Here is a 21,676-nt window from a genome sequence, read left to right as displayed (position 1 = left end):
CCCCCCAACCGAAAAAAAAAAAAAAAAAAAAAAGAAACTTAAAAACCTCTGCAAAACCCTACTTCTCCCTCTTCCATATATATAATTGTATGTAAAATCTTATTTAGTTCAGGGAATAACCGATAATGTCTGCTCTAGTTCAATCTGAATCGCGAATTTTTTCAATACTTTCTCGAAACAGCCGTAGATTTTCCTCGGAACCTAAGAAAGAACGAATTTTTTCCTCCTCCACAATCCTTAATCAACCTCCGCCACCTCCGGAAACTTCGGAGCCTCAGCTGCCGGAATCCGGAGCTGAGAAGAAGTCCTGGAGTTTTCTCAAGTACGGCCTCATAGCCGCCCTCGCTGGCGGTTTTGCAGCCTCTGCCTCTGCTACCTACGGTTAATATCTATCCACACGTTGATTGTGATTTTCAGCTTTACCTTTTTTGCGTTGTGAGATATGACTACTGAGATGGAGTAGAATAAAACAATAATCTTTTAATTGAAGAACAATAATTTAATTTAATTCGTAACTCGCAGTGTTCTTTGATGTTTACACTCTGCATTTCGAATATATTTTAGTATGTTTTGTCGGTCTTCTAGGTTTTGAATAAATTTTAACCACTCGATAAGAAAGAATGCTAAGCTAAGTAGAATTTGGGAAGCAAGAATTAAAGATTGTGTCCTTTCATGAATGTCTACACAGCACTTGATAGTTTAATTGATCCGTTGGCTAGTTTCGACCTCATACATAGTTACCATGGAATGGTAACTAGGGATTACATGGCACAATAACAATTGCATGGGATATTCAATTCCTTCTTTATTCTTCTTAGTCAGTTTCTTTCATTTATTTTGGAAGAGATGGTTGCTTCATTCATGAAATACATTTACAGAAGTGTTCTCTTCTTTTGTGATGAAAACGTATTATCAGTTAGAATAAAATGTTTAGAGTTCCTAACACTTCTTCCTTCACGATTTTTGTTTTGTGATTCTGTGTTTATTTTTTATTTTTTAGCAATTCTTAGAAAACAAATATCAAAAGTCTGGATGTAGCATGTTAGGGATGATTTAAGTTATCAACTGTAATCTCAAAAGTAATATGGGAAGTATGCCTTTTGGTTTTGAATGAGGAGCTTCTAAAACATTGCTGTAAAGGGCAGGGCTTATGTCGTCTAATATGAGCCAAAAAGTATTTAGTGATTTTTGAGTAATAGAAATTGATACTTAGTGCATCATTTTATCAAACAATTGACTGACATGTCATTATTGGCAGCATACTCTTTAGAAGAAGTTGATCAGAAGACTAAGGCTTTTCGTGCTTCTGCAAATTACACCGTTGGGGATGATGCTTCTTCTCTTGACGTGAGTTCAAACCACTCTTTATCTTGGACTGGTCTTCATCTATTAGTTAACATGAATTTCACAAGCTTAATATAGTTATGGACTTAATAATTATGCTTTCCTAGTTTCCAGAAAGAGATTTTATGTTCCAAGAAGTACCACATATGAAGCTGGTGCTAAAGAAGCATGCTAGATTGAGAATTTTGATCTGTAGCTTCTTTGTATTTTTCTTTCCCTCTTGACTTCCAGTACAACGTAAGCAATATTTTGCTAAAGAAGTGAATGCATGGAATGTAGTTCAGCAACATATTCATGTTGAAAATGAGGAGGGGAATGAGGAGGGGGTGGGTTTGGAAAACTCAAATTGCCCTAGTATTATCTTTATTTAATTAGAAACTGTGTTGTTCTTGTGAATATGTGGATGCCGTTCATTTTGTGCTGCTTTGTTACATTGTCATATTTGAACAGGAAATTAACTGGAACTTGCATTTTACATGTATAAAGGATTTTTAATATTTCCCATGCGTGTATCTAGAAATTTACTTAAGAGTGTGTTTGAGCCCCATTTTTGGAGAAAGAATGCATTTTGAATAGTAGATTGATGGAGAATGTGTGGTTAAAAATTAAGGAAAAGTTTTGGGTTTATGTGTAATATTATTTTATTAAAGAATGTGTAGTTGAAAATGAGTTTTTGAAAAAAAATGAATTTTTAGAAGAATGGGGCTCAAACAAGGGCTTAATTGTGGTAATTAATCAACCATTTAAGTATATGCAAGAGAAGTTTGTGTGCCAATTATTACGTGATAGTTGGAGGACTATTGTGATGGTTCTAATGTGTGGACAAGTAATTGGGAGTCAATACAAGACATATGCCTAAATCAATGTAGATCTGAAAGATGGCGAGCAAACAGTACAACCTTCTAGGCTGAAGAGATTATTAGGAAGGCTAAGAAGAACAGCAAAAGAGGAAAATGGAGGAATAAAAATTATAAGGTGAAGGGTGCCAAATGTAGATAATTCAGGCACAATCAAGGCATGCCTCACATAATTTACACCAATTAACTAAGCCTCTATTTGACAACCATTATTTTCAAAATCTTTTTTCCACGTACTCATTTTCAACTACACATTTACACAATAAATTTTTTTGCAAATGGCCCCAAATTTTTTTTTTTTTTACTTTTTAACCACACATTTTCCTAAAAATCACTATTCAAAACATTTTTTTTTTTGGAAATAATAGCCACCAAACAGGGGCTAATTATCTCTGTATTTTGCTTTATTGAATAATTTTTGTGAGTGAATGTTTATGTTTAGTTAAGAGGTAATAATGAAAAGAGAAGGTGTTGTCTTGATGAGAATGTTTTCAGTGGGACTATGTTATAATTTTGTAACTAATGAGTGTTGGTAACTAAAAATTTAACTATGTCAGTTTGTGCTAATTATCTTTCCACTAAGTGTTTGCTCGCGTGCCTTGCTAGGCCATTTAAATTATTTTCATCCTGGAACCACATATACCCATAGTTTTATCAGTGTTTTATTCAAGAAGGGTGAAGTTATAATTCTGTTACAAATTGTTGATGCAGAAATTTCAAGCTTTCGTACGCTCTGCTGCAATGACAGGTGTGCTCTTTCTCCTTTATGTTACCATTGTTTGATACTCTTCTAGCAGGATGAAAAAAATTAATAATTATCAATTTCTTAGTGCGTGGGATTGTTTGATAACATCACTCGCCGAAGATCAAATTTTGTTTCTCAATGAATGAAATTGCATTTTTATTCCTTTTTGCAATATTTCAGTGCCTGCTAAGTTAGTTGACCTTTACATTGATCTAAGGAGGTTAACCGAAGAGCAAGTTCGGGTAACTTACTATTTCATTTTCCTTTTCCACTAGTTTCAAAGTTTCAGTGTATGCCTCATTTTTTTGCTACATATTCCTTTCCCAAACATATTTGATGGCTTATTGCTTCGTTTTAGGGTTTTGTTGAACCAACATCAGATAAGCTCCTACCTGATTTGCACCCTCTGGAGCAGCATGTATTTACCCTTGTTCTTGATTTGAACGAGACGTTGATATACTCTGATTGGAAGGTCTGGTTCCACTTTTTGTTATTTTTCTTTCTAATTGGTGTTATTGCTGCTGTCATTTTTCCTTGACTTTAGACTGACATAATATGAAATCCATGCTGGAGCATCACCCTCTATATCTCCCTGTTCAAAACCTGAGTGTCTTTTTCTTTTGTTCTGATTTTTAGTTGTTTGGGTTGAGACTTGGATGTTGGTATGAAGATTAACTTTAGTGTCAATTGATAATAGTTATTCACTTATTTTTTTCTCATCCTTTTCTTGTTACTTCTTTTAAAGCGTGACAGAGGGTGGAGAACATTCAAAAGACCTGGTGTAGATGCATTTCTGGAGCATTTAGCTCAATTGTATGAAATTGTAGTATATTCTGACCTTCTGAATATGGTAAATTTTTGTCTTTTGTGATTTCTTTACTTCCTTTCACATATAGTATTTGCAAAACATATTGCTGTGGCATTGGCAGTATGTTGATCCCGTTGTTGATATGTTGGATCCCAAACACTGTATCCGGTATAGGCTCTCAAGGGGCGCAACAAGATATGTTGATGGAAAGCACTATAGGGTATGCATATTCTCCAGTTTCTTAGAGAGCAATAGTTATGACTAGGCGCATATTTCTCCCTCATCATGCCTTTTCTTGACGGGAAATCATGAAATTATAATCATCTTTTGCTAATGGTATCTTTTTGTGACATTAACATCCAACAAAATGGCTTCAGTATCTTTGCTGAATATGCTGTCACTAATAAGAAAAGGATGACTACAAATGAATTGAAATTTTTTGTTCAGATATTTGTTCGTGCTGTTAGCAGGCCAATTTGCACCACTTTGTTCATATGTAAATTCTTGGCTCTTGAATTTTCTGTGTATTTTATGTGGATGATCAGGCACTTTACCCATTTATTTTTTTGGGCAGGTATTCTTTTAAAAGAAGAAAGATACATGTTTTTATGACCGTATCAAGATTTCAGACTTTGACTCGACACTTAGCTGAATTTATTTAACCATGACGTGAGAACTTCACCATTTCCAGTTATTAAAACATACATGCTATCGTCTTAAAACGTACATGCTATCGTCTTAGTTGAAGAGCAATGCAAAAATGATGACTTAATTATAATGCAATTTACTTCATGCATATTTTACCATCAAACTTGACTTCTTTTGATATGAACTTATGGAATTGTAATTGGCCCTGGCCAATATTCTGTTTTCCTAATCAGATCAAGACAAAAAAGACTAATGCAATGACCCAAATTTTTATCTTTGGAATCATTATACATGTATCGTAAAATAATACTTTCATAAACAATGAAAAACATAATATTTTCTAAACATGAAATGATTAAAATAAAAAAAATAAAAAATAAACATCATTAAAATCTTTAACTTGAAATTAAATCATTCTTCATTTTCATATACGCAAGCACAATCCACTTTCGATCGCCTCAAATCTGCCTCTTTTAGTTACCTATAAAATATTTAACATGTACACGTGAGATATAAATCTCAGTAAATGAGTAATAACGAATTTGCATCTCATATTTAATTACGGAAAATCATAACATACATATAGGGACACAAGAATTAAAATCCGAACTTCGTGGTTATAATTCCCGTGCGTAGCGCTACTAAATTCCGTTCCTTTGAACTTACACATATAGGACCCTTATCATAATCATAGTTAGAATTTTCATATCCTAATATTCATAACATAAATTTTCGTAATTTAAATAATGAAGGAACAAATCGTACTACTGCACTTACCTTTCACTTACCAATTCAAAAATGATAGAAAAAGTGATTGTTGGGGGGAGATCCTTGAGCCGCGTGTCGGGTTGTGTGATTGTCTAACTATATGAATATATTTAATATGAAAAAGACGAGAAAGAGTTAAGGTGTAGAGACAAAGTAATAGAGATAGAGAAGGAAAATTGTAAATAATTGGTGAGAGATAGTCCAATGTTGAGTTTAACTCCTATTTATTGTGCAAGTTGGATCATTTGCAAAATATTGAAAGGAAATGACCAGATGTTAAGCATGATCAAAGCATGATCGGTGCATTGTCTTTAAAGTTGTCAAATCAATTCCTTTAATTATATGATTAAATAAATTGACTTGGCTTGAATTTTGATGTAAATAATGTATTTGGTCAAATCAATTACCTTAGTTTATGTGGCCAAAGCAATTACTTTGCTTAAGATGTGATGAATAATCCATGTGGTCAAATAAATAATCTTTAATCATGGCTAATTGACATATTTACATATAATTTCATTTAACTTCCAAATTAACTGTTCATTTAGGCCCTTAAACTATTGGCTAGTAATCAATAAGGTCATTAGACTTTAATAATAGCACACTTAAGTCCTAATTTTTAATCTAACGACTAGCAGTAAAAAATTCGGGATATTACGACTAAAGTGGCTATGCAATAAAGGTCGCCGCTTTGTGAGGGAAGGATAATTATATCATACATGGTTATAGATATATTGAACTCTTCTATATGAATTGTATTTGTGCTGCTAGCTAACGTGATTCTTTTGGCATCACTTCACTCAACTTCTACGTTCCTTCCACTTCAATTTCCCACAATGAAATGCTATATTCTTGATGATGCAATCTTACTAGATAAATTCATTTTGTTAATAGGTCTAATTATGAAGAAGCAACAAAGATACATACCGTAGCATTTCAATACCAAATTTCAACTTTATACTGCAATGTCATAGTCTATTGCAATGTTTTTGTGTTTCCTGCTATCAGGATCTTTCGAAGCTCAATAGGGATCCTGCTAAGGTTATTTACATTAGCAGTCATGCTTTAGAAAGTAGCCTTCAGCCAGAAAATTCTGTTCAAATAAAACCGTGGCAAGGCGAAATAGAAGATACAGCACTTTTAGATCTTATTCCATTCCTTGAATGTAAGCATCCTCTCTGTATGAAATTATTTGTGCGACTAGCCGGATTTAATTGATGATCATATGAGAATTAACGCCAAATCTTTCTGATTAAATGTGGGCCACTTGTTTGACTGCAGATGTGGCTAAACACAGACCAGCTGATATTCGAACTGTTCTAGCTTCATACCAGGGTCGTGATATTTCCAAAGAGTTCATTGAACGATCTAAAGAGTATCAAAAGTCAGTTATTTTCTCCATTGCATATTTTATAGTGGATTGCCAATTGACATGAGTAGAATATTATCCATTTTTACCTGTTCGTCAGTTCTTGTGTTCCATTTCTTCGACCAGACACCTTCTCCATCCATCCTATATTTTACAGTAGAATATCAGTTTACTTGAGTACATTTTCGTTTTTTGCATTTTCATTGGTTCCTGCTTTCCGTTTTCACAACAGTTCTCTTATCTATCAAATAACCGACAGTACATTGTCAGACTAGATTTTTATCTTCTGACTGTTCATTGGTTCCCGCATTCCATTTCTGATAGCTGCTTTGCTAATTGATACCTCAATGGTACAGGCGCATGCAAGGGCAGAAGCAGCACGGTCGTTTCTGGCAACGTTAAGAGATGTGGAATCTGCTTGTGGAAGTTATGAACCTATTTTTTAATATTTATGGATGAAAACAGGTGGAGTATGTAATGAATTGCTAGACAGTCATGTTCAGCTCTGTTGAACAGTGCTATTACACTATCCCAAAATTCCTCTGATTGCATTATATGTTCCAACAATTTTTTATTCTTTCTTTTAACCTGTATTGTGCTTGCTTACGAATCTTCCCTTTGATCAATGTTAAATACAACTGTTCTGCTGCTAGGGTCGACCTATTTCTTCTGGTGTATGAATTTAAGTTACAGTTTACTGTTCGAGCTGTAACAATTTCCCTCATCATTTAAAAGGGTGCTTCCTCTACATGGGAGGAGCTTTTTCCAGAAGATTTGAGTATCCATGTATCCATACTTGTGAAGTTATGGGTTGCTGAGGGATTTGTAAAACTAGTGATGTCTAAAAGCTTGGAAGTTGTGGCTGATGAATGTCCATTGGATCTTATCGAAAGAATTCATATTTTGATTTCTGAGAAGAACTCTAGTGAGAATAAAAAGATGCAAGATCCATGATCTTTTAAGGGACATGTGCATAGAGGCTGAAGGGTAGAAGGTTTCTTTCTTATGTCAGCAACGGGTGTATATTATAAGAAAGCACCATTGGATTGGCGAAGCTACTGTCTCAACAATCTTGCTCGTCTACATAAGCTTGAAGCGTTAAAGTTCCTCTTGGATGGGGGAGTCCTCTTCTTTCCGGAGAATTTCAGTTTCCCTCCATGCTCAAAGAGTTTAAAAGGATGATAGCTTCCTTGGGGAGATATGACTTGTTGGTACATTGCCCAATCTTCAAGTGCTCAAAATCAAACATTTTGCCTTCCATGGTCTTGAGTGGGAACCAAGTGAAGAAGAATTTCTTCAACTGAAGAAGAAATCGAACTGGAGCATTGGAGAGCGGATAGAATCCACTTCCCCCTCCTTGAGCGTCTAGTCCTTAGGCAGTGCTATTCCTTGGAAAAAACTGGATCAGCATCGCACCAACTTCATAGAACGTGGGATCTTCAAAACATGTAGAATGAGCTGCTCAGGTAGTCCCATAAAGTGGTCGAGATGGGAGGTGATGGTCGTGCACATTCGGTACTTAATTTAGAAGAGTATTTTAGGGGTAAATATGTGAATTCCATTATCTTAGTGATTGATTTTTGTATTGGAGGCGGATTCAGTTTTTTTAACAAACTTAATTAGAATTTTGGAGTTCCCTAGTTGGCGTATTTGGATGGTACTTGCAATTTATTGCATAAACACATCAATATTGCACGACATTTGTCAATTGTATATAATCGCATTTTTTGATTTTGATTGAGCTAGCATTGTACAATTGAATCAAATTATGAGCTATGTTATTCAACCATTCTTACACGCAGCATTCATAACTCTAAAGTTTAATAAAATGAAGAACCCGTCACTAATCTCGTCCATGGCTTACTCTTAGGTCGAACTCTAGGTGATGTCGATTGGTTTGCAATTCTGTAACAATTGCTGTAAAGCCTAATAGAATGGAGGACCCACGCTTATATCAATACTAAAATTATTTTGATCAAAACTTCAGGGTCCAACTTATATTTTAGCCAAGTTTAATGGATTAAAATGATAATTCCGCAAATTGACGTGGAGCGACCTAACGAAGGAATAACCATGCCAAAGCGAGGCGACGGAGTTTCAAATTCCCGCCCAGTTACCTTGTACAAGAAGCCCTGCAATTTGAATCCATTTTGACCAAAATTTAAGTACTCGATTCGTTCTTCTTCTTCATCATTATAGTGTCTGATCACAATTCTATATACACTGACTTCTGTTTACCAGATTTGGGGTTGGGTTGGAAACAATGAATTTGGGGGATCTGAATAAGATATGGGAAATCAAGGCCCTGAAGCGAAAGCCAAATGAAGAAGAAGCTCGAAAGATTCTGGAGAGAGTCGCCAAACAGGTTCAACCAATTATGCGTAAACACAATTGGAGAGTCAAAGTTCTCTCCGAGTTCTGGTATTATTATTATTATTATTATTATTATTATTATTTTTTACCTCTTCTCTTTAAATTTTTATTGTTTGAGTAGATTTTATTGACATCTGTAATTCTTTTTTGAATCCTTTAGAAAAGAAAAGTGGAAATTGAGATTTCTCCTCAAAAATGTGATTTTGCTTGGTAATTTGTTACTATTAATGTGGATAGTAACAAAATATAACCTTGCAGTCCCAAAAACTCGGCTCTCCTTGGTCTGAATGTAGGAAAAGGTATACATGTAAAATTGAGGCTTAGGAGACCAAACAGAGATGATCAGTTTTACCCATTTAATGAGATTCTAGATACAATGCTCCACGAACTCTGCCACAATGTTCACGGCCCTCACAATGCCAATTTCTACAAGCTCTGGGATGAAATTAGAAAGGTAAGAGGTTATTTATGCATTTTTTATTAAGCCAAATTGAACTTGTAGATGTTGAGAATTTATGCCGTGCATTTTACTGCTATAGTTAGAACAGAAGCATCATGCTAAAGAACAATCAAAATATAGGAACTGAAGATGAGTGAATGAGATTTTTTGTAATCTACCTTTTCAGGAACTGAAATGTAGGAAAATATTTGTCCAAAAAAAAAATCGTGCTTCCATGATTGAAAAGTTGTTGATTCCATCACGATAAATTTTCTATTTCACATCATTATAGCTTTAGTCTTTGTTTCTTGCTTCCTTATCTTCTCATTTTCTGAATGTAAGCTCTTCAAGAAAGCCTGGATGTTCAAGTTTCTAGTTTTGCCAGCATGCTCTGTTTTCATCTTTGGCTTGTTACCCATCTGTATTTTGTATTTACTTAACGTGATTATGAAAATGCCTAGGAATGCGAAGACCTCATGAATAAGGGAATAAGTGGTACTGGTGAGGGATTTGATGTTCCTGGAAGGCGTTTGGGAGGATTCTTGGCCAAGCCTCCTCTTTCGTCTCTTCGCCAAACTGCATTGTCTGCAGCTGAAAAGCGAGCACGTCTTGGATTGCTGCTTCCTTCTGGCCCTAAACGCGTTGGTGGAGATAGTTCAATTAAAGCTGCGCTTAGCCCAATGCAAGCTGCTGCAATGGCTGCAGAAAGGAGATTACAGGATAATATTTGGTGTGGCTCGGAGTCTTATGATGTATCTGAAGAGAATGACAGTACCGATTCTTTGCTGAAGCCTTCAGATACCGGACTTAGCTTTGCAAAGTCAAGTGGTCATAGGGGATTAGATGGACAGGGTATGAATGTGTTATCTCGAAAAAGAAGTCGTGAATCAGACAATGTTTCATCATCCCAGTTGTTGGATGGTCACCTAGAATCCACTTTTATAGATTTGACCAAGGTTACTTCAGAATGTGGTTCCAGCTCTTGTCACGATAAAATGTTGGACGATAATATTTGTAGCATGGATAAGTCATGGATGCAGTCATCCGAAAGTAATAATTCTGTGAATTTATCCAAAGAAGCTTCCACTCCTCAATCTATCTATATTCAGGGATTGGTTCCTGACAAGGATAGTTTCAAAATGTGGGAATGTACAATGTGCACTTTGTTTAACCCGGTGAGTGTGACTTTTTTAATGTCTATTCATAATCTCTTTTGTATTCTTTACCCTTTAGGTCTACAAGGCAAAATTTTCTCCTTTTTCAACTATTATGATTCTTGTGAAAGTTCACCTATCTGAATTCTGCTTTTAAGTTGCTGTAGCAGTAGCATTGGATACGGAACCTCTCAGATTAGATAAAATAATTTCTTCAATCAATTCATTTAAGAGAAATAGTTTGAATATTTGTAATTGATGAAAAAAATAATGCTGAAGCATGAGAATAATTTAGAATTCATGGAATATGCATTTTTCATTACTTTTGAGAAGTGGAACTCCAAGATTGCTATGACTTGTTTACATGAACTTCTGTTGCAATATGAAAGGCAGTTCTTATATTTGTGGAAACAAAGTTTTCTATGAAATTTCTACTCTTTTTCGTGCACACTTTCTGAACCCGGGAAGCACCCTTAGAAGTTAGAAAGACACTGGACGACCTCCAAAATCACTGTCATAATTTGTCTGAGTCTCTCAATCATGATGAGTTTGATTTCACTCTCTCTACTTCCAGATTTGTGTCATGTAGAATTTACCTCGATTTGATGGAGCTGATGACCTGTTTTGCTGATATTGTAGCCACTAGCTCCAATATGTGAGCTCTGTGGAAGCCAAAAACCAAAAGATGGGAATTCGAGAAATGTAATCTGGTCATGCAAATTTTGTACATTGGAGAATAGTGTGAAGTTAGAGAAATGTGCGGCATGTGAGGAGTGGAGATATTCTTATGGCCCACCTTTGGCTACTCCGGCCCCCAATCTTGGTACTTGAGGTAAATTCAATTTTCTTGGAACGCTTTAATAGATCGTTGTGATTCCTTTTACTGATGCACCTATGTTGCTCTTTAGGTGATTCAGTTCACTGTAGCATTGGAGCTACGAAAGTTTAGCTTTTGTTAGATAGGTGTCTGCCTTCACGAGCGTCCACGAGTTGGGGTCTTCATCTAATGGCTTTGAATTATATTTCACTGTAAGTATATATCAAGTGATTGAAGAAACCACGTCAATCACAGATTAATGATTTTTCCATCAAATATGATTCTAGGTTGGATTATCCCGGAAGTCAGAGGCATAGCAATATAAACAGTGGGCTTAATATTATCGCTGCCAGATGTTTGTTTGAAAGAAGTTCGATGATAGATTGTATTACCTTGGTCGTCTTTAGAATTATGGCATCTTCTTGATGCTTGAAAGGATATTTGTGAACCGTGTATTTTGTTGACAGTAAAATAGGGGAAAATTGTACCAGCGATCCCTAATGTTTTTGTTTTTTGCAGGTTTTATGTTAACCTTCATTTTGTGTTAGCGAAAGTTCGTAACCTTTCATAATATGCACCCGAGATCCATTTGGATGGAAAATCATTCAAAACACTGTCAGTTGAACGGGAAAATTTCTTGAACCATTTGCTGTCGTGACGGTTTTATTGAATGTTGATATCTTTTTGGACGGTGCTTTTGGATCGTGTTTTGGACGGTTTTATTGGATGTTGATTCCTTATTTTTTTGGTCAATTGACGGTGTTTTAGATGGTTTCCATCCTAATGGACTTTAGGTGCATATTTATGAAAAGTTAGGAACTTTCGTTGGGACAAAATGAAGATTAGAATAAAATCTACAAAAAATGAAAAGGTTAGGAACTTCTGTTGCAATTTTCCTATAAAATAGAGGATATTAACCTAAATTATCATGTCAATTTTATTTATTTATTTATTTTTTGTTTATTGTTTTTTAAGAAGTAATTGTGTTAATAATCACTGTTTTTCAACTATTTTAATCATGTCAAGACTAGGGAGAAAGAGATAAAAGGTAATAAACAAATTGAAAAAAGTGGATGCCAAATGAAAATAAGAACCTGTTTGGCTCATATTTTGTGGAAATGAAAATGAATGGAATAATTTTTTTTTTTAAAAAAATGAGTTGTTAAAAAAAAAGGAAAAATTTTCAATTTACGTATAATATTATTTTATAAAAAATTGTGTGATTGAAAATAAAAAAAAAGAAAAAAGAAATATAAATTAAAATTATGCTAAATGTACACAATTGTGTACCTAATGTACACCCGGCGTTTCGGTATTGGCTGAGGCGCTTGTGAGTTCTGACATGTGTCCATTAGGTACACGGTTGTGTACCACTAGCAAGATTGTATAAATTAATGGGGGCCAAACGGGTTTAAATTATAAATTTGTCAAATATAAATTATTTTAAAAATAAAAAATATAAGTAGATTATTTATTCCTCAACTATCAAATATAGTTACATATTTCATTTAAAGTTGTCAACAAATTTACGGCTAAGTTTATTTTACATAGTTTAATTAAACGAAGTAGGAACACCAAAGATTTGATTTGATTGAAAAGTGTTTATAAACAAATAAAAATAGATAATGAACACTTACAAATTTTATGAAATATATATGAATAAAAAGTAATTGACTGAAAAAAATATTTATAAACACTCTCCATGGAATTCACTTCAAAAGTCTAAAATTGACCCCACCACTTGATAATCACCTTACTCAATCCAAACCCCTACTCACCCAACCACACTATAAACAAACAAACAAGTAAATAATCCAATTTGATAATTACTATATTGTTTGGGTCATGTTGGGTCCCATAGAGCGTCACCCCCAAATTGCCCTCATAAGGAAAATATCATTCCGATAATTATAACCATTTTTCTTTCCTACCCTCACCTCCCCACTCCGTCTTCTGCGGCGGTAATGTAGTTTCTAGCCTCTGCAACTCTCAGTTTACCTACATTTTTTTTGTTATCCTTTGGCACCCATCTTTTCTCATAAGTCTCAAACTCTCTCTGTTTGTTGATTCACCTTTTTGCAGTCTTAAGAATCAATCGAAACCTTTTCTTTTTGCCTCCTTTTGAACCTATATCTATGTCACGATAATCACCGGGCTTCTTCAACTATGAAAATGACTTAAAACCCATTGTTTTTTTGCTTGATTTTGTACTTCCTGATGTTACCATAGATGCCCATTTCGATTTCTCGAAGGTTCATGTTCGTCAGCAGAAGTCTTGGAAAATTGATGTTTCCAGTCTCTTGCTCTTCTCCTTGACTTGACTTGATGATATTTTAGCAGATCTTCATAATCATAGGTCTCTTAAGCTTCGTTCAATGGCCTAGTCTCCATCTGATAGGACTTGAGCTGGAAGTTTTGTAAGTTCTCCGAGCGTAGTCAAATTAACAAAGAGATCATCAAGATTACGGTTTTTTTCCCCCAAGATTGTAGCTTTATAGTTAATTTAGTTTTTAGTTTTTGTAGCTGGTAGCCTTTCGCAATATTGTCTTGCGGACACCTTTAAGTTTGTAAATTAGGGTTTTTTCTGGGGTCTCTGATGGGTTGTCAAGGCTAATTCCAGTCAAGGGTCTTTTGTATTTCCAAAATATGGCTGCAACTGAGCACTGCTTTGTAGAATGGAAAGAGCAATATGTGTCAAAAGAGAAGGGCAATCGTGTGGTCCACTACTTGTTGAAGGATAATTCAGGGGAGTCCATTCTTGCTGTCGTGGGAACTGAGAGGAGTGTTAGACACATGTTTTATGTTGTCTCTGAGGAGTTCTTGAATGCCCATGGGGCCAAGAACTCGGTTCACGCCGGTTTTAGATGGAGATCAAGGAGAGAGGTTGTGAACTGGCTCACTTCTATGCTGTCAAAGCAGCATATGCAAGCCGATTACCCAGGTATGTTTCCTGTTTCCTCGTCTTTTTACAGTGTTGAATTATAAAAGTGCTTCTACTGGTGGTGATTCAAATGTTTTGACTGTGGTGAATGTCGTGGAAGATTGGAGGGTTTACTTCTTTTATTGTCTTTTAGCCATAAAACTTGTGTTTCTTGCAATTGTTGTGAATTTTTACTTCTTCAAGTCTCAATTTTGGAAAGGAGCACACCTCTTACTTTTCCGTTATGAATTTAATGGGAAAAATGAAGGTTGAATTAGTTGAGTATTTTGCTTGATTTGTGATCCGTTAATGATAAAAACGAAGTTGCTATGATAATCATTTCTGAACCTTACTTGGGTTTGACAATTTCTTCTAGGAACCATTTCTTTTTCTTTTCAAAATAGTTATCTGTGACTGTAACTACTTGATTTTATGTTCTAAATAGTCTCATTGCAGTTTCACCTTCCACAATGAGTATCCCAATTGCAATCTTTCTTGCATTGTTGATCAATTTGAAGCTTGGATGATTTAGTTGGCCCTTGTGTTTCCATTAAAGGGTGTTGGGTTCCAATCGGGGGTAACCTTGAATTATTAATATAGAATACTTAGGAATATAAAAATAGAAGGTGATTTTTCTGGTTGTGCTTATATGGAGATCGGTGGGTCTGTATCTGATGGAGTTTCACTTATGATAATTTCATGGACTAAAGTTTATATATTTCTTTTCTCTGTTCTACTTATTTGGGTCCTTTTGTTCTAAAGTTAAGTGCACTGTATAATGCTTCCGGCTATTTTGTACCATAATGTTAACATTGGAGTACATATTAAAGTATACATAGAGTGGAATTATTACCACTATGAGAAACCTATACTTGTGATAAAGAGAAGTTGGGATCTCAAAGAGTTGGGGGGAAATTGACCTCTGCTCTGTTTATATTTTTTCCTTTTTCTCTAACATTCTCTAACAGTATTCTATTTTAGTTTTGTTGTTGCTGTTACTCTGTAGAGAAAATAGACATACCTTATATGATGTCAAGAAAAATATTATTCAGTTTGTGTAATAATTAGGATGTTAGGTCAGCATCTGCTTGTTGTTATGGCATCTCATGCTAGATGATTTCCTTCTTTAACAGCATTCAGGGGTACAACTAGATTAGAAAATACATAATTATGATCTTGTCCTTATTTATTGCTCACCTTAAAACTTGGAAAAATTCATGATTTGTTAACACTGTTCTGACCCATTTTTTATGGTTTTAATGTCTGTTTAGTATCCTTATTGCAAAATTCAGAATACAATATCTGATTCCTGTTTGACTTCATACCTTGCGCACATAAATTCGATTTTTGGGTATATAGTATATTTCTTGAATTTGAGTATATGCATTGTCGTAGCTGATAATCCTGATCATCTATTCATTGAAAAGTTTTTCTATTCATCTAATTATATCTTTGCATTTGGGTTAAAAAAATAGTTTCGAAGTATAAACTCTTGATATTTTCCACTCCCCTTTAAATGCCAGCCAAAAACCATGGTGCTGTAAAATTTGGCATGTTATATATGTGAAGAAATGTTAATGATAAATCAGTTGACAATTTAACATCTTATTATCTTTCATTCCTTCTGAATGGACAGGGTCTCCAAAAGAGAATTCTGCTCCCAAAATCAATGCTCGACACACCCATATGCCAGCTCAAAAGGGCCGTGTAGCAAGGAATTTGGAAGCTCATAATTTAGAGATAGCATGGTCGGGTGTAGCATGGACATGTGGTAAACAGCTCAAGCACTACCCAGGATTTTACAGGAATGGGATTACGATACCGGTATGCTTCTACTAATCTATCAGTACTTAAGGGGTCTTCAAACAGTGCATGCATTAAAATGTAACACAAGGGTTTTTCTGATGTCAATCATTGCTTAGCTAGGACACATGAACATGCTTCGGGTTCCGTTTGATACATTCGTACACTAGGTGGCATGTCCATTTTTTAAGGCCGCGGATACATGCTGTGACTGTTTAAAAGTAATTAAAGAAAAAGGAGAACTAATTAAGTTTATCTTACATTCTCCATTTTTGAAACCTTAGCTTTGTTTCATCAACGTTGTGAATAGCAATCCGCCACCTTTCTGGATGTCATGGTCTCTTTTATTACCATCAGCGCAAGGAAAAATAAAAAATAAAAAATTGAAACCTTTGTTTTCTTTTAATTTGTCAAACCCTAGCTTTCTTTTATTTTTGACAGCAAGACACGTTTTTTCCTTGTTAAAATTCTTGTCAAATTTGGAAAAAAATCAGTGTTGTTACCCATTGAATAACCATTGAGCTTTTTATCCATTAACAAAATTGAGCTTTTACATTGAATAAACCAATTGGACTCCATTGAATAATGCGTGCCTTATTAAGCAATGAATAAAGCAATTGGCCTTTTTATCCATAAAGGATTTGGCCTCTTGTCAAAATCAGGAACTTTTCCACCATCAAATTACAGACTTACGACTTCAATTAGAATTGGAAGAACACACCTGTCTTTCCAAAATATAAAATTTCCAAAATATAAAATTAATAGTTTGATGGAGCAAAAAAATAAAAAATATTGATGCAACAAGTATACAATGTTTGATCTGTTTTACACTACAAAATTACAAAATAAATAAATAGATTTAATGCTATTTTAATCAATGTGTTAGAGACATGTCATGTCAGTGCTTTTTCTAAAAATTGCGTCTTTGTCCTTGTTGGTTCTTTCCACTTGCTGAGGAAAAGATCTAGTTGCAAGAGGAAATGGGATATGTAGAATAAGCTCTGTGCAAATATATGGTTGAAATGGCCTCCCCTTTTAAGTCTTGCATTTACATCTGTCCTTAAACACTCATTAATTTTGAATTATCTTCACTTCCATTGTTGTTCAAGTGGTGGAGACGTCTCTCCATCTGTGTAGGCTTCGAACTGAGCACAAGTGCTTCTCGTTCTTAAATTGAGATATGAATATAAAGATGCAAGCTTTAAATTATTTTCCATCTTTGTCTCTGTAAATTTTCTTTCGCCACGTTTAAATGTTATTTCCCTGGTATATTTTCCATATAAAGTTGTATTTTACCCTTTTTGTCTTTTAATAATCAATGATGATGGCTTTGTGAATCATAAACTTTCTTTCAATTTCTGTTTTTATTTTCTCACCCTTCTCTTTTCAGGTACACTCATTTGTCTTTGTAATGGCTGAGAAAGATAACCGTTATATAGCATATTTGGAAGATATGTATGAAGATAGAAAGTGCCAGAAAAAGGTCAAAGTGAGATGGTTTCACCATAATAGAGAAGTCAGGGGCACTGTTTCTTTACGAAATCCTCATCCTAAAGAAGTTTTCTTCACGCCATATGTACAAGTAATTAGTGCAGAATGTGTTGATGGTCCAGCAATAGTCTTAACTCGTGAACATTACGAGAAATGCTTGGCTGTTTTTCCCCAGGATTTGGTAGGAAAAGTACATTTTTGCTTCAGACAATTCAAGAGCAGTAGAGTAAAGCCTTTCAAGCTAAGTAAGTTGATTGGATACTTCGATCAACCCTTCTTCTCGTGTTTTAGTCTTGATTTTTTCGAGGACGAAGAGTTCAGCTCTGAAGATGATGTTAAAGTGGGAGCTAAAAGGGGCAGAACATGCAGAGAGCATCAGAAGGCAGCACATGAACTATCATACAAGAAATTGAAGTATGGTCTGCTGGGTAGGAAATCAAATTTTCTTGTCGAAGGCCACATTTGGCATTCTCCAACTTTTAAGGTCAATGACAAAATAGAGTTTCTTTGCCAAGATAGTGGTATTCGAGGTTGCTGGTTCAGGTGCACAGTTTTAGAGTTTTCTGGGAAGCAGATGAAAATTCAATATGATGATGTAAAAGATGAAGATAGTTGCAGCAATCTTGAGGTATGAGTAGGCGCCTATATCTCCTTAAATTACGTCAAAATAGGTATTGGCCACCTATATCCCACCACAGGCTTTATAAAGTATAGATGAATCGTGGTTGAATTCACTAGTCTTTTGAAACTATAATCTAGGCTTAAATTAATTACTTAGGACTTGGAGTGTACACCTATTGTGGATTAAGATTTGAGGAACTTTCCTCACTAGGACACTTTCAAACTTTAAGAGTGAGAAAATGAATTCTATCCGCTAGTTTTGGGTTTGTAAATAATAGGCATTTTTTTTACCTTTTCTTTGACAAATATACCCTTCTCTGTTCGAAAGTGTTACCAAATTCTCCCCCTTCCTTTTTGCATGAATTAGTTAGAAAATTTTCCTTCAAAATGTTCTTTGGTCTCAATTTGGAATCTGTTCAATTAACTGAAGTACCAATAGTTTTGTCTGGAGGTTACCTGTGGCATCTGATTATGGTTTTCCAAGATAAAAATTTCAACTTGATAATGAGGAGGTTCCAACCACCAAACATGCTTGGTAACAGATGAAATGTGTCATTTAGCTTGCTGGTTAACATTCACTTAATATATGTTTTGTAAGATCATGTATGGTTAAGCCAAAATTAGAATTAAAGTTGCTTAAAAGTAGCTTCTATGCTTAGTTAAACATATACGTAGAAGTTAGTTGTAAGTAATCATTTTTGCCGAACATATTTGTCTTCTCTTTGAAAGTCTCTTCGTTTTTAGACTGTTAGTATAAAAATTGGCTTTTTGAAAGCATCAACTTACCTACCTCTTTGAAAGAAAGTTTACTTCATTTTTAGGCTTGGCCCAAACATGCTCTAAATCTGCATATTGTGGAAGCATTTTATCGATCACAGAGACAACTGGCCAGTTTTTAATTTATTAAATTCTCTCTTGAATGTAACAATATTTAGATGTATTCTTTAACTTGCAGGAATGGATTCCAGCATATAGACTGGCCAGGGCTGATAAACTGGGAATGAGACATCCTGGTCGTCCAACAATCAGGCCTGCCAGCCCTTGTTATCAAGGGAGTTGCATCTTTGAGGTTGGAGCTCCAGTTGATGCCTGGTGGAGTGATGGTTGGTGGGAAGGGGTTATATCTGGCGCTTGTGATTGTAAAAATGGAAATCATCAAATTTATATTCCAGGTTCTTTCTTTTTACCCCCTAACTGATATCTAGATTACTTTTCTGTGTCCCACTGCCCCAAATACACACGTACAAACACACCGTGCAATATAGGAGAGAAGAAAAAATTGTTTGTCTATACCGCATGGTGTTTCTGATGTTATCTTTTCTATTTCTTTTCCCATTTGGGTGAATCAGGTGAGGATTTATTTTTGAACATAGAGAAAAATAGCCTTAGAGTTTCTAGGGATTGGATTGGTGAACGATGGGTGGATGTTAAGCCGAAATCTAACATTCTCTCTCTCATATCTGCAACAAGCATAGATGCCAAGCTTTTGGCGTCACCAGCTATTGTCAAGAAAACCAAATCCGACAATTCTTGTACTTCATGTCATAAAGTTCTTACCAACGTCAAACTTAGTGTAGTGGAAGAGGAGATCCATGATTTAGGAGGTACAACACCAGCCACTAACATTCTGAAAGATGACTGCTCGAACGATAACAAGCACCTAATGCTTACAATTCAAGAAAAAGAAAATAACATTGATCGCGTCAATGAAGATGATGAGAAGAACAATCCCCACTATGACCTCAGTGATGCTAATGTTGTTGACAAATCCTGCAATGCTGATGACAAGGATGCTAATGCCGATGGCTGCAAAGAGGACAATTTAGTGGAACTGAAGATTGCTGAGCCGAGATGTGAAGTAGAAACAAATGAGGTCATAACATAGAATGATCAGTGCGTACGAAGTTGTCTCATCCCTTACCTACCTAGAATTGGAAATGCTGGTAGAGTTTAATCTTGATATTAGGATAGCTGTACAAAAACTATGTAATGAAAGAATGTAATGCATTTTAGTCAATTAGCCATTGCCCATGTAAAGAGATGACCCTTGGATTTGAATCTCAGTGATAACAAGGTATCTCTTCCATCACTTAGGTTTGTAGCCTTTTATTGTGATGCTGTGTACTATATATGTATTCGTCCTGTAAGACTTTTTCTTGAACTTTGTAGTAATATTATTTTTATAATTGTTCTTTTATCACTAGCATGTTCTGTGGGATACTGTGCTTGAATGGAACAGGGTTTTAATTTCTTTTTCTTCTTTAGTAGTGTTGTTTAGTGCTATTCAATTTTACAGGGACAGAGAATCGAATTGTCCTATCGTTAGAACTCGAAGAATCGAGTTAAAAAATCATGATCCTCTTTTTTTTTTTTTAACTTGTTCCGTCAGCTTCTTAAGATAGTTTCTCGTGAAATCAAATGCTTGGCAAATATGTTTTAAAATTGTAGACTTCTGGACAAATGAAGAACATGAAAAATAAAAAATAAACGTCAACTTTGTGGATAAGCCTACTGGGAATTTGCTGAGCTACGGCTCCTCTCTATACAACCCAAGAGTGACTTCTGAATAACACGGAAAATCTCTGAAAATGGTAAAATCAAAGCCAAAATGAATTGTATATCTTCTTCATCATTGTTCTCACCAACACGTTTTCCACAATGCAATTTCTCCAATACTATTTTTAAATCCCAGCTCTCCTTTCTCTGTTCTTTCTTTCTAGAACCTTCGCTGCTTCTTAAGTTTTGGAATCTGATGTTAACACGGCTAGCCTTGAGGTTTTCATTTTTCTGCGTTTTATTAACTCCCGCTTTCTTAAATGAAAAAATATTAATTTTTTTTCTTGTTCTGCTTATTAAGTTCTACCTTGTACGACAGCGAATATGACCAACTGATGTGGATTTGAACAAGAAAATGAACAATAAGGCTCCGAAATTGCTGATCGTTCAATGATTTTTGTTAACTTTTATTGGTGTTTTCTTACTGGTTGGAATCTCGATCAATAAAGAACCAATGGGGAATAAGTATTTTGTGCCTTGACTCATCTGATCTGCTGATATTTTTCAAGATTTATCAGGAAGAAGACAAGATTTCTTTATATTTATTGTAGAAGTGCAATTTGTTAGGCATATTACTTGATTCATTTGTCCTGGCCTGATGTCGACATTCATATGGTCTTTATGATGCGAGAGGCACAATCGGATCTGTTGCTTAAAATACAATTATCGAATTTTGTTCGTAAAAGCGCTTACTGCTTATTAATATACACAACACTGATTCGGGTTAGTGCAGATTAATAAGTTTTAAATTCAATAGTTGATAATTAAATAAGTTTGGATTTAGTTAAAAGTATCGGTAGTAATATGGATGGATGATAACCAGAGTTAGAGACCCCTATTCTTAAAATCGCTTGGCAAAAGAGAACATGTTGGCTTTAAGGATAATGTTATCTAGCACAAGTTCAGGTGATGTTGAAGGTTTATATAAATTTGTTCAATGAAGTCGTGATGTACTATGACTTT

At 34.9% G+C, this 21,676-nt stretch overlaps 3 protein-coding genes across 7 annotated transcripts; all 3 read left to right on the top strand.

Annotated features, from left to right (window-relative positions):
* The first annotated feature begins 17 nt into the window (after positions 1-17).
* LOC111410145 (mitochondrial import inner membrane translocase subunit TIM50-like) lies at positions 18-7,191 on the top strand. The gene is made up of 10 exons (XM_023040367.1): positions 18-381; positions 1,259-1,347; positions 2,913-2,949; positions 3,127-3,188; positions 3,305-3,418; positions 3,692-3,796; positions 3,876-3,974; positions 6,179-6,335; positions 6,452-6,554; positions 6,896-7,191. The coding sequence occupies exons 1-10, from the start codon at positions 126-128 to the stop codon at positions 6,939-6,941; spliced, it is 1,068 nt and encodes a 355-aa protein (XP_022896135.1). The 5' UTR covers positions 18-125; the 3' UTR covers positions 6,942-7,191.
* A 1,376-nt stretch (positions 7,192-8,567) lies between these two features.
* LOC111410124 (DNA-dependent metalloprotease WSS1) lies at positions 8,568-12,172 on the top strand. Of its 4 annotated transcripts, XR_002705616.1 has the most exons (7): positions 8,570-8,704; positions 8,781-8,960; positions 9,171-9,366; positions 9,813-10,526; positions 11,145-11,337; positions 11,414-11,534; positions 11,610-12,172. XR_002705616.1 is itself a non-coding variant. In XM_023040345.1 (5 exons), exons 1-4 carry the CDS (start codon positions 8,803-8,805, stop codon positions 11,334-11,336), a joined length of 1,260 nt encoding a protein of 419 aa, XP_022896113.1. In that variant the 5' UTR covers positions 8,570-8,802; the 3' UTR covers position 11,337; positions 11,414-12,172. The 4 variants fall into 4 exon arrangements, 2 of the variants coding, with proteins under 2 accessions (XP_022896124.1, XP_022896113.1); XR_002705611.1 differs by having other exon boundaries at positions 8,570-8,960; XM_023040345.1 differs by having other exon boundaries at positions 8,570-8,960; positions 11,414-12,172.
* A 1,060-nt stretch (positions 12,173-13,232) lies between these two features.
* On the top strand, positions 13,233-20,357 carry LOC111410111. Of its 2 annotated transcripts, none has more exons than XM_023040327.1 (5): positions 13,233-14,263; positions 15,879-16,066; positions 17,436-18,164; positions 19,113-19,329; positions 19,633-20,357. In XM_023040327.1, the coding sequence occupies exons 1-5, from the start codon at positions 13,969-13,971 to the stop codon at positions 20,040-20,042; spliced, it is 1,839 nt and encodes a 612-aa protein (XP_022896095.1). In that variant the 5' UTR covers positions 13,233-13,968; the 3' UTR covers positions 20,043-20,357. The 2 variants fall into 2 exon arrangements, with proteins under 2 accessions (XP_022896095.1, XP_022896088.1); XM_023040320.1 differs by having other exon boundaries at positions 13,234-14,263; positions 19,507-20,354.
* The last annotated feature ends 1,319 nt before the right edge of the window (positions 20,358-21,676 follow it).

The sequence above is a fragment of the Olea europaea genome, chromosome 2 (assembly GCF_002742605.1).
Source record: "Olea europaea var. sylvestris chromosome 2, O_europaea_v1, whole genome shotgun sequence".
NCBI classification, from domain to species: Eukaryota; Viridiplantae; Streptophyta; class Magnoliopsida; order Lamiales; family Oleaceae; genus Olea; species Olea europaea.
Note: the sequence above shows the minus strand (reverse complement) of the source record. Positions and strands in the feature narration are given on the sequence as shown.